Source organism: Hirundo rustica, chromosome 6 (genome assembly GCF_015227805.2).
Source record: "Hirundo rustica isolate bHirRus1 chromosome 6, bHirRus1.pri.v3, whole genome shotgun sequence".
In the NCBI taxonomy this organism is placed as follows: Eukaryota; Metazoa; Chordata; class Aves; order Passeriformes; family Hirundinidae; genus Hirundo; species Hirundo rustica.
The window spans coordinates 23,993,869-24,008,951 of NC_053455.1; the positions used below are offsets into that span (position 1 = coordinate 23,993,869).

At 39.3% G+C, this 15,083-nt stretch overlaps 1 protein-coding gene across 1 annotated transcript; it reads right to left on the reverse strand.

The window, feature by feature from the left end:
• Window positions 1–5,139: 5,139 nt before the first annotated feature.
• On the reverse strand, window positions 5,140–14,928 carry PNN (pinin, desmosome associated protein). Its single transcript, XM_040065907.2, has 9 exons — window positions 14,777–14,928; window positions 14,402–14,473; window positions 13,652–13,720; window positions 12,466–12,538; window positions 12,288–12,382; window positions 10,378–10,459; window positions 8,777–8,932; window positions 8,556–8,694; window positions 5,140–7,527 (listed from the first exon to the last, which is right to left on the reverse strand). Exons 1-9 carry the CDS (start codon window positions 14,887–14,889, stop codon window positions 6,245–6,247), a joined length of 2,082 nt encoding a protein of 693 aa, XP_039921841.1. The 5' UTR covers window positions 14,890–14,928; the 3' UTR covers window positions 5,140–6,244.
• Window positions 14,929–15,083: the final 155 nt, after the last annotated feature.

Sequence of the window (15,083 nt, forward strand, 5' to 3'; positions counted from 1 at the left end):
TTTTAAAGAATAGCCTGTTTCTTAGCAACCTAGTATCCAATATGTAGTTATAAATATTTTTTTTTCAAATATGCTTTAAACTAGTAATTATGCAGGGAGATGTACAATAATTATACAGGCATGAAGTCTTGCTATAAATGCAGACCTGCAGAGAATCAGAATACCAGGTTGAGATGGGGCCTCAAGGTTTATCTGGTCCAACTTTTCTTGGTAAAAGCATGGTTTAAGACGGTCCACATGAATCTTAGAAGTGTCAAAACTTTTGGGCATCCACCACTTTATGGGGAGATTGTTCCAATGGCCAATTGCTCTCACTGTGAAATATTTTCCTCTACAGTCTAATCTGAATCTCCCCTAAATTTTGTACTCATTGTCTTTTACATGTGACTACTTGCTAAAAAAAAAGTCTCCATCTTCTTTCTTTGCATCAGAAGCAGGCTTTGCTTCAAAGGTTTTATATCATTGTCCCACATTTCTTCGATGACATAAACACAATATATCTTGTTAACCTATAAAAAAAGCTTCACTTTTCCTTTCCCACTGTCCTGCATGAGGAAGCCTCTTCTCCCTGCCTTCTTGATAGCAACCCAAGAATCTGCATTCCTTCCCAACATGATCTTTACCGTCACATGGCTCCTAGTAAGCCTGCCCCTCCTGATTATGACTCGTGCAGAGGTCACTATCCTCTTTCCACAAACGTAAGCTCTATCCTACTTGCAGCATAGTTTCCCCTTCCTTCTGCTCCACAACTCAAACCTGCCAGACACTGGTGCTTAGCCTGATCTACAGAGCCAGTAAAAAAGGCCACAAAGTGAGCCAGGGTCACCTTAACCAGCAGTGGCCTGCAAGCAAAAACTTCAGAGACATGTCCTCCACTTGCAATCTAACACTTTGGCCCCTTCCTTTGCCACATGACCTGATAGTCAGGCAGCCTATCCTATGACCTTACACCAGCTGTCTGCTGTTAGGTAATCCAGCAGAGAGCACCAGGGAATACACTGCAGATCAGCACTCCCTGTCGCTCCTGGCTGACTTTAATGCTGCCCCTTTTTTTAATTCCCAGGTCTCTGCAAAACAGATTGGTGAGAAGGAATATACAAGTAATTTATATTGGAAAGACTCTCTCTAAATGTTGTACAAATTAAAAAAAAAAAAAAAAAAGGGAAAAAACCCCAAAGAAAACATGAAAAAAAGACTTTTTTTCCAACTGGTCAGAAATCTTTCATAGTGTTGCACACCAAACACAGAACATGGAGAAAAACCCAACAATGGGCCTAGAAAGGTTAGCAGTCTCTTCTTGAGCCTGGCAACATGGAGCCCCTTCACCTAAAAATGGAAGAGTGAGGTATTCTGACGTCTAAATTTACGTACTTAAGTAGGTTTGTGGGGGAGAACAATCAGACCCACATCTTGAGGTCTGTACAATAATACTGTATATGTGAAAATAGCTCTGACAATGGCACTGACTTCAGTTTCATATGGATACCAAACTTAGTCCAAGTCTTTGCATGGAGGTAACATCTCAGCTACTCAGTTAAAACTGCATTTGAAATTTTCAAGCTATTCTGGGCACTGCTTATTGTGTTGCTTAGTCACTAGAAGCATTCTTCAAGGCTGAAGTGCTGACACACTGCTCTGATCTCTGTTCTTTTAGTAACTTCAAAAATAAATCATATTAATTCTTTTCCTATGGGTGCAAATCCTATGCATAGCATAGGCTATCAAGCATGACTTGCAATCACCTTTGAACTGAAGTCAAAGATTTATGGAGTTTATTGTAGCTAGATTCCAAAGGACAAAGTTGAAAGCTTTACAGCAGATAGAGTGAGACTTCAGTTAATTTCTGTTCTGCAGAACTGAAACAATGAATGTGAATACTATTGCACATGCAAAGACGACAATAACAAAAAATACCTATTTCAAATAATTTTCATTAGAATGGAACGATTTTTATTTGCAATGACATCTTAGTAACTGTAACTACTGAAGTAGAAAGGCAGACATCTCTTAAAGTATACTAGAATCCAAAAAAGGATCAGAATTAATGGAGTAATTGAAATCATCTGAGTAGTATAGCACACTGGATGACTCTTAAGACATGGCTTTACAGAAGTGAAGATGATGCATTTTGCATTTCCTAGACTATTCAGTATCTGCATTGATAATAAAGATCAAAGCATATCAGAAGTTGGTAGAAGTTCTCCTAATATCTATTTTATAATAAGAACAGAATATACAGCTTTGGCTATACTGTTTTGATAGCACCAAAGGGCTCCACACAGAATGTAGAGTTTCACAGTGTGGAATATTGCACAATATGTGAAATAATATGGTCCATGGCTAAAGCACTTTTAACAATATAGTTCTCTTGACATCAGATCTTTGGATGAAAATACAGATTGACTTTTACATTGAATCAAATGTCATGATAGCAAAATTTTAAACAAGTATCTTGTAAGAAATAAGTCAAAGGAAGAAAAGTAACACTAATTCACTCTTCCAGTTAGACAAATCTAAGCAGGTAACAGTCATTCATCACGCAGACCTAAACCAACTTTTTAAACCAGGATAACAAGTAGCAAGAAAAAGCCACTATTGCTTCTCTATTACAAGAAAGTTACAAACAGGACAACTGACACTGCATTTCAAAAATATCACAGAAGATATGACTTTTATTACTCTGAATCTTGAGAACACATTTCCAAGCTTTGAACACCTCACATTTTGCCATATTATTGAATACTCTCACCTAATAAAAATTGCCTGAACCAGGAGAAAAAAACCCAAGACTGAATAGCCTCTGTAACACAGATCTCTATTCATTACTAATGCACCACTGCTGCAGCATTTGATCCCATCATAAATACATGTAATCTCAGAGAAATTCTTCTTTGACCAGGCAAACTCATTTTGAAGATCTTGGACGTACATTAAATGCATATGTTTATCCTGTTGTACCACAGTAATTGCTTTAAAATCAGCAGCTGAAACTGCATCTTATATGTGGGGCCTAATCACAAGACCATTACTTTCCTGAGAAATCAAAGATGTTCCAGAAATCTATTTGTAAATGTATTGGTTTTGAAATTAATTTTACTGGAGGGGGGTTGTTCAGTTCTCTAATACCTACTATCTGCAGAAAAATCATGTTCAGGTTTCCTTTGAATAAAATATAAATAAGCTATTCCAAGCACAAAGACATCACCCCAAAGAACAGGAATTTGAAGAGGTATGCCTTTAATCCCAAGTCATGTTTCAGTTTATACTCAATGAGCAATTTGTGTAACATCTACTCTGACAAGAGCTCCAAATGGAACATTGTGGAAAAAACACATTCGTGGAGAATTCCAGCTTATCTGTGCATCAGGACTGAAGAAAAAAACAGCAAGTAATGGTATAGTCAGTGCATAGTACAAAGGTTCTAAAACAAGCAAACCACCAACAGCCTTCTTAAATGATGCCTAAAGCTAGAAGGGACCATGTGATGGAAACACTTCAAAAGACAGTCACAGAGCATACATGGTATATTCCCTACTCACATAAAGCATCTCTATTTCATTCTTAGAAAAGGGGAAAAACTATTGTTACTTTGTCCACTTTACTTGAGTGAAAAGAGGACAAGGCATCTTTCCTTCAATCTCCATTTCACCATTGTGGGGAAGGGACAAGAAAATGTTTCCATCATTTCCTACCCCTAATCTATCTGCCCTAAATGCTCAGAAAATACAAACTCTTCCATGAAATTTAGTCTTGAAGTTGTCAGCTATTTTAATGGTCTCATTCTTATCCACAGCTCTGATACTGTTTCAGGGTAAGAGGAGAGGATCTTGAAGGAAAATGTAGCAATTACTAGAAACACTACTGCTTTATGGTGCTAATAGTACACTATTTCTGTAGTGGAATACTGATTGCAACATTGAACTTTTAGAAAACATCAGTTATCACACACTGATGTTTATGTTACACTAAGCAGCTTTGATCTGGGAATGCTTACCATTAATGGCACTACTTAACAATGGTAGTGAGTTTCTTTTAACAAACATTAAACTATCAATTACATCACCAGATCTGTATGCAGCAACAAAGCTCCTATTTTCACAGTCAAAAATTACAGTGCTGCTGGGAATATAACCTGAAACAGTCCAGTCCTTACCTCAGCAACCAGACCCACAATTCTGTTGTTTTCATAAACCCTGTTAACATGCTGCTCTCAAACAGTGGTCAGAAAATTTGCACTGCCTCCAGTACCAGCCATTCAAACCTGTGCAGGAAATGCACTACAGCAGTGAATCACGCAAGCTCAAAATCAGATACAATAAATGCATCAATGTTACAAAAAAAGTGTAACTAATTGAGAAACTAAAATGGCTTCCACAGGCAATTTGAAACCTGAAATTAATCAAAACAACATGTAGACCAGTAACATTTACTCAATTATTCAGTATTAAGGGGTTTTTTTTTGGTAAAACAATGTTTAACATCTTAAATAAGACATTTGAACTTGTGTTTGTCCTTCAAAAAAGACCGTACATTAAACCACAACATTCCCCTGAAGGGAAGGAAACGTTGGAAACTACTGACAAGAATAAAAATTACTGTTGTAAAGAGGGAGATAGGATTGAAGGAGCAAATGCACTGAAGAATCTGAACTCCTTGAGGAAGGGGAAGCCTGTGTTTTCCCACTGCAGATCTGTGCTGCACTCCCATCCCTTACTAGACACATTTCTTGAAGTCATGACATTTAGCATTTCAGAACATAAATGTCACTACTCTTGAGTTCAGATGAAATCAGACACACTCCAAGCTACAATGTTGCAACTACCTTCTAGAAAAATGAGGTGTATATGGCATTTCATACACTAAACCAAGCTTACGTGTCCTTACCTCCTGAAATCTTTCTAGGATTTCCTGGTCTGTGATTTGGCATATCAGATTAACACAATTCTCTTCCTGTCAAGACAGCATCGATTATAGCACTAGTTTCATACTCAGTTAACAGACAATTAAAGCCCTTAAGAGTTATTTTGGATACAGAGCGTGTAAGGTACTGCCACCTGCAATTGCAATTCATACTTTAAATGTAGAAAGACTAAGGTAGTACACCTGTTAATAGAAAAGATCATAGGCATCAAGAGAGTAAGTAGTCTACAAAGCCACATTTATTTGCACTTATACAGAACAAAGCAACAGATGTTATTGTTTTCCATACAAAATTATATAAAACCAGTATTCACCTTCATAGATAACACTACACCACCTTAAGTTTTATGAAATACATTCAGAAAGCGTTCTTGCACGCACACAACATTAGTATTAGGTAGTCCCAGGTAACTCCAACACTGCAATGTAATTATTCCTAGTGGTATGAAGGGATCAAAGATTAGTCTGCAACTAAAACAATAAGAATCCTGGTTGAGTAGCAAGCTGAAGTCTTTCTTCCACTGGCCACCAAAACAAGGATTATCATTTAACAGATTAACTGTATCTAGAACATGGATGTAAATACTACCAGAGCTCCTGCACAAAGCATGTAAAGAGTAGTTTTCCAGACTGACTTGAGCTACCTTGGCCAGTGTTAACATTCCCATTTAGTCACTGCTTACCTATGGATGGGAAAGTTTTTTAAAACTGGAGGACAGACGGCATTGACTAAGAGCTTGCAGTTACAGAAGAAAACAAAAAGTATAGATTCAAATAATAACTCTGCCTTCCTACCCAGCACTGGAGAGATACTTGCTTTACTAGGTCTTAAAATTCCCATTCTTGCAAGTAATAGAGGGGAAAGGCAAAATTTTATATTTCCTGCAATACTGCCTTCCTACATATAATCTAATATGGGGAATTTAAATTTCAACAGGACATCTCAATTTATTTAAAATGCACATTTATTTCTACAAAAAAAAAGCGTATGATACAGAAAAAATGATCACATCTACTTTAAAGGTTTACCTATTAAAATATACAGAGTATCTTAATGAGTACAGGATATTTAAAAAAAAGATGCAAAGGAGTGTTAATCTTTTATTTTTACATTTTCAGGAACTTCACATAATTTTGGTAAGTAACCTTTTACAAAATTATGTAAAAAGTACAAGAATGCCTGGTAAACAGTCTGCATTTTTCCAAAAGATTTTTTACAGCATGCAATTCTTAAGGCAGCCTTTTCTTCCTCCTTACAAGGAATCCTTTCACTCAAATAATCTTCCGCTGCAAAGATTAGGCTAAGGAAGCTTGGTCTCTTCTGTTAACGCCTTTTGTCTTTCCTGTCTGATTTACGGTCTCTTTCACTCCGTGAAGTTCTCTTGCCTGACCGACTACTTTCTGATATAGATCTCTTTCTGTCAGACCTCGAACTTTTATCCTTTGAGCCTTTGGTGTCTCTACTACCTTTTGAGGACTTGTGACTTCTATCTACTCCTGAAGCATCCCTTCGCTTCCTGTCTGTGCTCCTTCTGCGTTTTCTATCTCTGTTATGCCCTCTGCCTCGGCTTCGACTTCTACTTTCACTACTGCTAGAGCTACTGCTGCTACTGTCCCTGCTCGTACTCCCACTTGTAGTGCTGCTGCTGGTGGAACTGCTCCGACTGGTACTGCTGCCAGTACTGGAACTACTTGCACTGGTAGTACTGCTTGAAGTGCTACTGCTACTACTGCTGCTGCTACGGTTATGACCGGTTTTGTTCCCTGCCCTACCCCTGCTTCTGCTCCTAGTCTTACTCTTACCTTCTGCACTCGGTGTCTGATTCTGCTCTGCCTGGGCTTCAATCGCCTTTACAGACACCACAGCATTTTCATCCTTGTCTGTCTGGGGCTCTGTATCCTGAGTGGACTGAGACAACTGAGGTGACTGTGCTAGTGGCACAGACTGTGGCTGAGATAGAGCCTCAGCCACAGATTCTGTTTGAGCTTCAGGTGTTTTCTCCTGTGTTTCTTCAAGTTCAGCTTTATTTTCTGTTTTTATACCTTTCTCCTTCTTGGGAGAAGCAACATTACACACTTTTTCTGGCTGAACATCACACTCTGTTTCTGGTTCTATTTCTCTGCCATTTTCATTTTCTACAGGTTCTACACTATCTGCCTCATTCATTTCAGCCACGTCCTGCTCATTATCCACTGGCTGAATGTTTTCACTTTCCTCCTTTACAACTGTGACCTCCTCCTGCTGACCATCCTGCTGCTTGTCATTCTCCCTCACCTCAGTAGGCTCTTCTACTTTCATCTCCGTGTCATGTTTCTGCTCATCCTCTTCCTGTTCTTTTTCTGCATCGCTATGCCCTGAACCTGAACCTGTTTTTCCCTTTTCCTCCCCTGCCTCCTCCATTTCTACATCATTGTGCTGATTACCTGTCTCCATCTCTTCCACCTGCTGAGCCACCTTACCCTCTTCCTGCTCCTTGTTCTGTTCTTCCTTCTTTTCTTCGTTCTGCACCTCCTGATGTTCTTTTTCCTTCATAGATTGTCTTCTGGGCCTGGCCTCCATTTTGTTAATCTGCTCTGCAAATTCATTTCTCCTGCTTTCAAAGAGGGCTAGAGAATAAATGCATAAATAATTAAGATAATCTACAGACACTGAAGTCTATTTATCTTTCAACTATGAGCTAGTAAGTTATCAAATTATGCAACATATAAATAGTGCAACCTTGTTCTTTCTGAAGTAGCAAGCCATTCATGTAGAATAAAAAAGACTGCTAGTTGCCTTAAGAAAACAAAGCAAAGGGGAGAGTAAGCTCAGCTGAGTATTAGAACAGTAAAGCCTTAAATCTAAGCTAACAAAAACTTTTTGATTTCATTAAAACCAAACCAACCAATAGTATATCAAAATAATACCTTAATTTCCTGGTATTTATCTATTAAGGATATACTTCCTAAGGTAAACAAGAAACAGTAAAAATAAGCAAAAAGCTATCTAGGTATTTAGAAAGGTTAATTATTGCAGGCTATCCTACAGGATACTGGTGACAGACAGATAGATAGGTGAGCTACCTTGTCTTATTCCCCCAACCCCATAAAATGAAGAAAAGCTCCTGAGAAAAAACCAAACCAATACATTCTTAGTTTAATAAAAAGAAAAAAATCAGTGAGACTACCATCAATCGGAGCATTTTAAATTGTTTTCCAAAAGAAAAATACAGTCACCCTGTGAAACAGAAATGAACACACATTGACGTCAAAAAATCATCATGAAGTTCTAATGCTATGCTTAAGAAAATACTTTTCAAATGCTTTGTGAACACCTGCAGTTCCTTGGGTCTTCACAGAATCTGCCTTTTCAAAAATGAAGTTGCTGCATTTGGATCCATTTGGGTACTAAAGCTAACATAATGGACTTTTAACTTTAAACACATACCTCTGAAATTATGCATACGCATCTTTCGACTTCTTGCAAGAGAATCAAATCCCATTCAATATAAAAATAAGTCACTGAAAGAGTAATGTCCACTTATGATGAACACCCATGTAAGAATAGTTTGTCCTAAGCATGAAATTCATGTGTTTAAGCATAGATTTAAAAGAATTTTAAGAACAAGGACGTTTGTATCACAAAACCCACTTACCATTCATCTTTTTCTGTGACTCTTCCATCAGCTTCTGCGTAGCAGGACACATTCTGCCAGGTATGTAGAATATATGAGGTTTTGTCTTTGTTCTTATGTATTTAATTATTTTAGCATTATGTTCATTCCATTCTTCTTGCTGAGAAATGAAAGAAAATAACCCTGAGACACACAAGAACAGCTTAAACAAGAGGAAGATCAAGAACAAAACAAAAACTCACCAACTGAGCAAGCTCAACCTTTTGCTCCAATAACCGCAGCTCTGTCTGTTTAGCACGTCTTTCTTCAAACAGTTCTCGCCTCTCATTTTCAACTTGTTTTCTCTCCTCCTCTGCCTGCACTTCAAGTTTTTGTTCAATTTCTTGTCGTCTCTTTTGCTAAAATAAATGAAATATCATCTTAATTTTTTTTCTACATCAAGAGAAAGTGTTCTAGTATGATCCACTTAAATATTTTCATTATTTACACCATTAAAGGCATTCCTAAAAACACACTAGAAAATACCTCCTAAACTACAGCTAATGGAAGAAAAGAGTATCACTGCATGCTGGCACCTCATTATTTGTTGGTTTAACTATATAGTTATGGGGCCCTGTGAATTTCTGTGTGCCTTTCAGTTTGGACTTAAATTTTCAATGTAAGCATCAGCATGAGGTTTTTCCCCCAATGGCAGAAAAATAAAAGGAATGTATTTGAAGCATCAGGGAAATCAGGTAAATCAGGAGAGAAAGAAGTTTGTATGCCCTAGACTGCCATGTACTCAGATTGTACAGTAACTGTCAATAAAAATATAGAATTTACTGCCTGGACAACAAAATAGCTGTGTTATAAAACTCCTCAGGCCTCAACTTTGGTTTATAGCAAGTGTACATTTATGAACAAGAAAAGATCTCCATATGGAGTCTGAAAAAAATTTTGCAAGGAGCAGTAATTTCTCAAAGTCTCTTTGTGCAAACATATACTCCTATAAATTAGACAGGGACTCTGTGTTTCTAGTCCATCCTGATAAATAGCTTTCTGTTCTAATGTAAGCAGGCAAAAGTGAACTTTGGTCTTATGTGCCACATGACAAGTTAGGTAAACCACCCAAATACTGAATCTGAAAGTAATCAATACCACCTCTGTGAGTTATCTCTGCTTACACTATACAGAAAACATTTTAAGTTTAAATCTTTCTATCTGCTTCAACTAGACTGCTGAAATTTGAACTTTCAAACACTATTTTTAATATAAAGGTTATTACTCTTAACTGAATAACCCACTTAGTGCAACAGTAAACAAATACCACAGCCTTCACAAATTAAAAGGGCGTACTAGGAATAAAGTTACCACCATCCTATGTACAAGTTTTTTTAAGTAATCACTAAGCTATGCAAAGCCTTTGCTTCAGAACAATCACACATTTATTTATTAAAATAATACATTCTGGTTATCTGCACTGAAACTGGAAAGACATTTTTAGACAGATAGCATAACCAAGCATATATTTCTGTATACTTGGCTGCAGCAATACTGCATCACTATTTTTTCCAGAAATAGCCTAAGTTACCTGAATAAATAGTTTACCTGATTAAATTCCATCTAACATTGCCTTTTTGTTTCCACAAAGGTCAGAGATAGGGTAACAAAGTCATAGTAAGAATCCCTTTCCTGCCTCCCACCCTCATTCCCAATTATACATTAAGACAAACAAGAACCTACATGCACTCCCACCAATTTGCTGCACCTGCAACCTACACTGTAGGTGTATTCTTACTTGAAATAACTTAACCATACAATTTTGCTTTATTATTTACACTCTGATAGAATTTAAAGTAAGTACCCTCTCAGTAGCAATAGCAACTGTGGACTCCTGTTTAAATTTTTGAAGGGTGCCCATCAACAAGCCAAATATACGTCGATTCCTGAAAAAAAAAAATCCACAACAAAAAGAAATTTGAGATTCAGTTCAAGTACTAAGATTTTTATTTGTATAGATAATCAGAGAGACTTTTCACCACAAAGATTCTTACTTTAAAGGCTCAGTAGTACCCAAGGCCATTAGCAATAGAAGACATACTGACTGTGCCAACAGTCCAGGATATAATTTACAGTGACATATCGTTTTGCTTACAAGTAAGACGCGGCTCTTATCCATAACACAGAAGAGCTAGCACTGGCAAAACTGGAAGCCTGCACATTTTTCATCTGGAAATAATATTGCTAAGGAAATATTTCAAAAAATCTTAAAGCAGAGGGTACTGAAGAAAAAACAGTCAAGTAAATGTGAGCTATCAACAAGGGAGCAAACTGAGATTTCTAAGAAGCATACACTCCCCTCTCCAGAATCCACTTAGACTGTTAAGGACAAATGAAGCTACAAGGGAGTGAAAGCTTATCTATCACAGTTGCCCAACAATGAGACACCATACTGTGCGATGAAAGCAGAACTGCTCTCATCCAATTAGGTGTTGTTTTGAGAAAAATAAGTAAAATTCTTCAGCAAATTCCCTTCTAGCAAGAACTAGTTTCTTACCTTTCTCCTTCAATTTCTTTTAATTCACTCCCAAATTAAGTCTTTACAACATGATACAGACTCTTATTTGCTTTGAACTTTTACCTAATGAAGTGAGAAAGGAAATGCTACTGTCTTCCCTAAGTACCACTCTATTACAGAGGCACAAACCTCACATGGAAAGGTGGAAGTACATTAAATAGTAGAAACAGGAACCAATAAAAAATTGAAAGCCAGAGATCACTGAAAGTGCACTTGTATATGAATGACATCCCAGAAAACCCTGAGCAAAATCAGTACTTCAGTGGATGTTGTCCTCTTGAGGAACCTCCTTCTGTCACAATTCAGAGACTAATACTGGTTTTCTCATCTCCCTAGAGACTACTGAACTGAAAAGGAGTTAAACTACAATTCTGAGGGAATTTTAATGCCTGAAGCTCTAGAAGTTCCGTAAGAAATTTGGAAGTCTCTCACTCTGTGAAGGAAGCAATTAGAATCTAGTAATGGAAGCAAGAGCAGACTCTATGTAAGCTTATAACTAAAGAAGCAAGCAAAGTGCCAGTTTTCTGTGCCAGTTGATCTGTGGGGACTTGTCAGAGAAACCTTTCTATAGCTCCTCATTCCAGTTCTAATTCTTCTGTTTATTTGAGATGTAATTATTATTGCACCAAGTGACTTGCAGTCTGAAGTGGACAGAGTCCAAGAGGTCACAGTTACAAATTTCACTTTCCAACACTCTTACCAATAGAACTGCATTTCAGCTAGAATTTTAATAGCCCTGAGAAAAATAAAATACAGGAAGAAGGTGATATACATAGGAGGAATCTAAAAAGCAGCAGGTGAAATGAAGGCAAGACTGTACACACAACAAGAAGTCAAAATAGTATGAGAAAAGAAACATGATGGAACTATTTCATTTAAAAAAAGAGGCAGAAGGAGTGAGGAACCATAACCAAAACCTTCCTTCAAACGACAACAAATGATGAGCCAAGACAGCAGTAATACTCCAAGACATTAAGCACCAGTGAATCTACAGATATTTGTCTTACTCAAATGACGTCAAAACAGCACTAGCAAACCTGTTCCTGTAGGTGGCCTGAAAAGCAGAATCCGTGTGAATAATGCACATATTCTTGCTTGTGAAGTATGTTCACAGAATACTTTTTAAAGCTACTAAAGCTACTCTCTGTGGTAGAACTCAAAAGTATCACGTTAGTGTAAAAGAGATTTCCGCATACCTTTGTTTTCCTTTCTCATCCATATTTTGATCTTGTATAAGGTCTCGACGTGTTCGCTCTTTGGAGGTAGCAACAACAGAAGATGGCAACGCTGGCTACAACGAAGAAAAACAAACTACTTTGTTCATCATGTTGCAGGTAGGTTTCTTCCTGCACAGCTCCATTTACTATGTATTACCTTTTTAATATCATCATCCTCTGCGTCGCTTTCTTGGCGTGATTCTCTTCTTGTCCGACGTTCTCCACCCAGCCTGAGAAAGAAAGTCAGTGGTCATGAGATAACGTGCATTTAGGAGAGAATCTCTTCCAGCATAGGAAAAATATAAGCATGTCTAGTCAGAAGAACCAATGCTTCGGTAAAAATCTTCCCACTGTTCCAACAACCGGTAAGTAACATTTTACAGACAAAATCTACTACTGGCGAGTATCAGTGAAACAGAACAGTTTAAATTTTAATACAACTTGCAGAGTAGTAAAAACACAAGAATCTGCAAATATCATATTTGACTTTTTAAAATACATTTGAAATTTATTCTTTTAAATGTTTGTGCTTTTCCACAATCTCTAAAATGGCTACTGGTATAATGGGATCACTAAAGAGATTTAAATGCATTGACATGGAAAGGTTGGTACAATTTCTTAAAGAGGAAATGCTATTTAAGTTACCTGGCAAATACCTATGGGAGAGAGGCAGAGTGCTTACCACTTGAGACATCGATGAACTAAGGCTTTAACAAAGAACAACTTAAAATAAATAATTTAAATAAAATAAATCCTAAAATGATTAAAGTTGAAGCTATTTTCAGCCTTCATTTTCAGCGTTGTGGCACAAGACTTTCCTGATTCCCAGCTTCATCTTCTGCTAACTCAAAAATTCCAAAGCAAGCTTTGCTTTGGTCAAGAACTACCATTGCACAGTAAGCGTCTACAGCCCTTAAGCTCACTATTACCAGTCACATCCGATGGATCTGCATCCAGATGTGAAAGCTCAAAACCTGAGATCATTGTCACATTGCCAATATTCAGTTTATTGAACAGGAGGTCTCAGTCAAAATTCAATGTGTGTTCACTGCAAACAAATGTCATTACAAAAAAGAATGTAATATAGCAGATTGTACGCAAAATAAACCCAGAAAATTTCAAGTATCTTTGTATTGCTATATCTTTATGTTATTACTACCATCTCTATGTTGCTCTAAGGTATGAAAAAGATTTCACCACAGGGATTTGCTGTCACCCAAATTATTCCCAACAAGTCTTGGCTAAGACCCTTCCAAAGAAAACAGTGGAAGTCCCCCGTTATTACCAGTTTCTCATTTACTGTTGCAAATTCTCATTCGGAAAAGCAAGTTGGCTGCACTCACCTACTGGATGCACCTTCAAGATCCCTCTGTTTGGCTGGGGGTCCTCCTCCACTATCCGAGAATCCACGCCTAAAAAGAAAACACTTGCGGTCTTTAGACCAAGTTAGGTTCATCCCTGGACAACCTCAAGTCTGCACAACTGAATTATAATTTGGCATTTCGGTCATGGTTAAACATAAATTTTACTTTGCTCTATCACCATTTACTGTTAGTACTGCAGTGAAGTGTTCAAACACGTTGTTTGTGAACTATCTATTTATTTTCACCCTGAATTTCAGCACTCACTTAACTGACTAGCTACACTAAAACAAGCACCCCATTGTGTTCAAGTAATCTCACCTGCAGCAATTTTCAGGATGAGGTTTTATCAACACGTATTTTAAAATCCCTCCTGGAGCACCTACCATTTTTTTCATCACACAGAGACTGATCTTGTACGATTTCAAAGACAAGGTCCCAGCCACCAGACAATACCTCCCTTCATTTTGACGTTTCCCCTTATTTTTCAGCCTAACAGCTGAGAATGTCGGGGAAAACCACCCATTTAAACTCGCTGCAACTTAAAATGAAAAGGCGCTTTAAATTTAAGCCCCAAAGCCCTGTAGGGCAGCTCTGGTGTTCATTCACACAAGCATCGCAGCGAGCAGCGGAAGCAAACGTGGAACAACACACGACACCCAGCGCAATGGCCCGAACCACTGCCAGAGAAAGGATGGATGAAACTCCACCGTCCGTTCCGCGCCTCCTTACCTTAGCAATAAGCTCCCACGCCCTCTACCTCCACCGGGGCCTGTGAGGGCTAACAGCCTGTTTTGAGGGGGCCTGAAAGAGACGGTAGGCGCTGTTAGTGGTGCCTGCCCGGCCCCCGGGGCGCTGCTGCCCGCCCGGCCCAATGGGCCCGCGGCCGTTCCGTCCTGCGCTCCGCGGCCATGTCCTCCCGCCAGGGGCAGAGCTCCCCCATCGCCGCCGCAGGGGAGCGGGCACGGCCCGCAGAGGGACGCGGGGACCCGCGGCCGGCTCCGCGCCGCCCGCCCCGCAGGCCCGACGCGCGCACCCCCGCCTCTCCCCGTCCGGCCCGGCCCTTCCTTCGCGGGACAGCGGCGCGCATAGCGCTCCCCGCCTCACCTCACATCATTGGGGTCCCGGCCCGTGAGCTTGCGGATATTCTCGTCCACGTGCTTGAGGCTTTCCTTGGCTTTCTCCAGCTGCTCCTGCAGCGCGCGCACGGCCACCGCCATCCCGCTCGCCGCGCGGCCTGGCCGGGCCCCGCGCGAGGCAGCGCTGGGAAACAGGGGGAACAGGCTCCGCCCACTTCGGTGGCCGCGGGCCGGGAGGGCACAGCCAATCGCGCCCCGGGGCCCTGTCTGACCGCCAATCACCGGGCACGAGAAGGAAGGGCACGCCCACCAGGGTGGCTCGCCAAAAGCACTCA

Coding starts and splice junctions, on each gene's coding strand:
- PNN (XM_040065907.2), bottom strand. CDS start 14,889: ATGGCGGTGGCCGTGCGCGCGCTGCAGGAGCAGCTGGAGAAAGCCAAG. Junction 10,460..12,287: donor GATGAGAAAGGAAAACAAAG/GTATGCGGAAAT, acceptor TTTTTTTTTCAG/GAATCGACGTATATTTGGCT. Junction 8,695..8,776: donor AGGTTGAGCTTGCTCAGTTG/GTGAGTTTTTGT, acceptor TTCATTTCTCAG/CAAGAAGAATGGAATGAACA.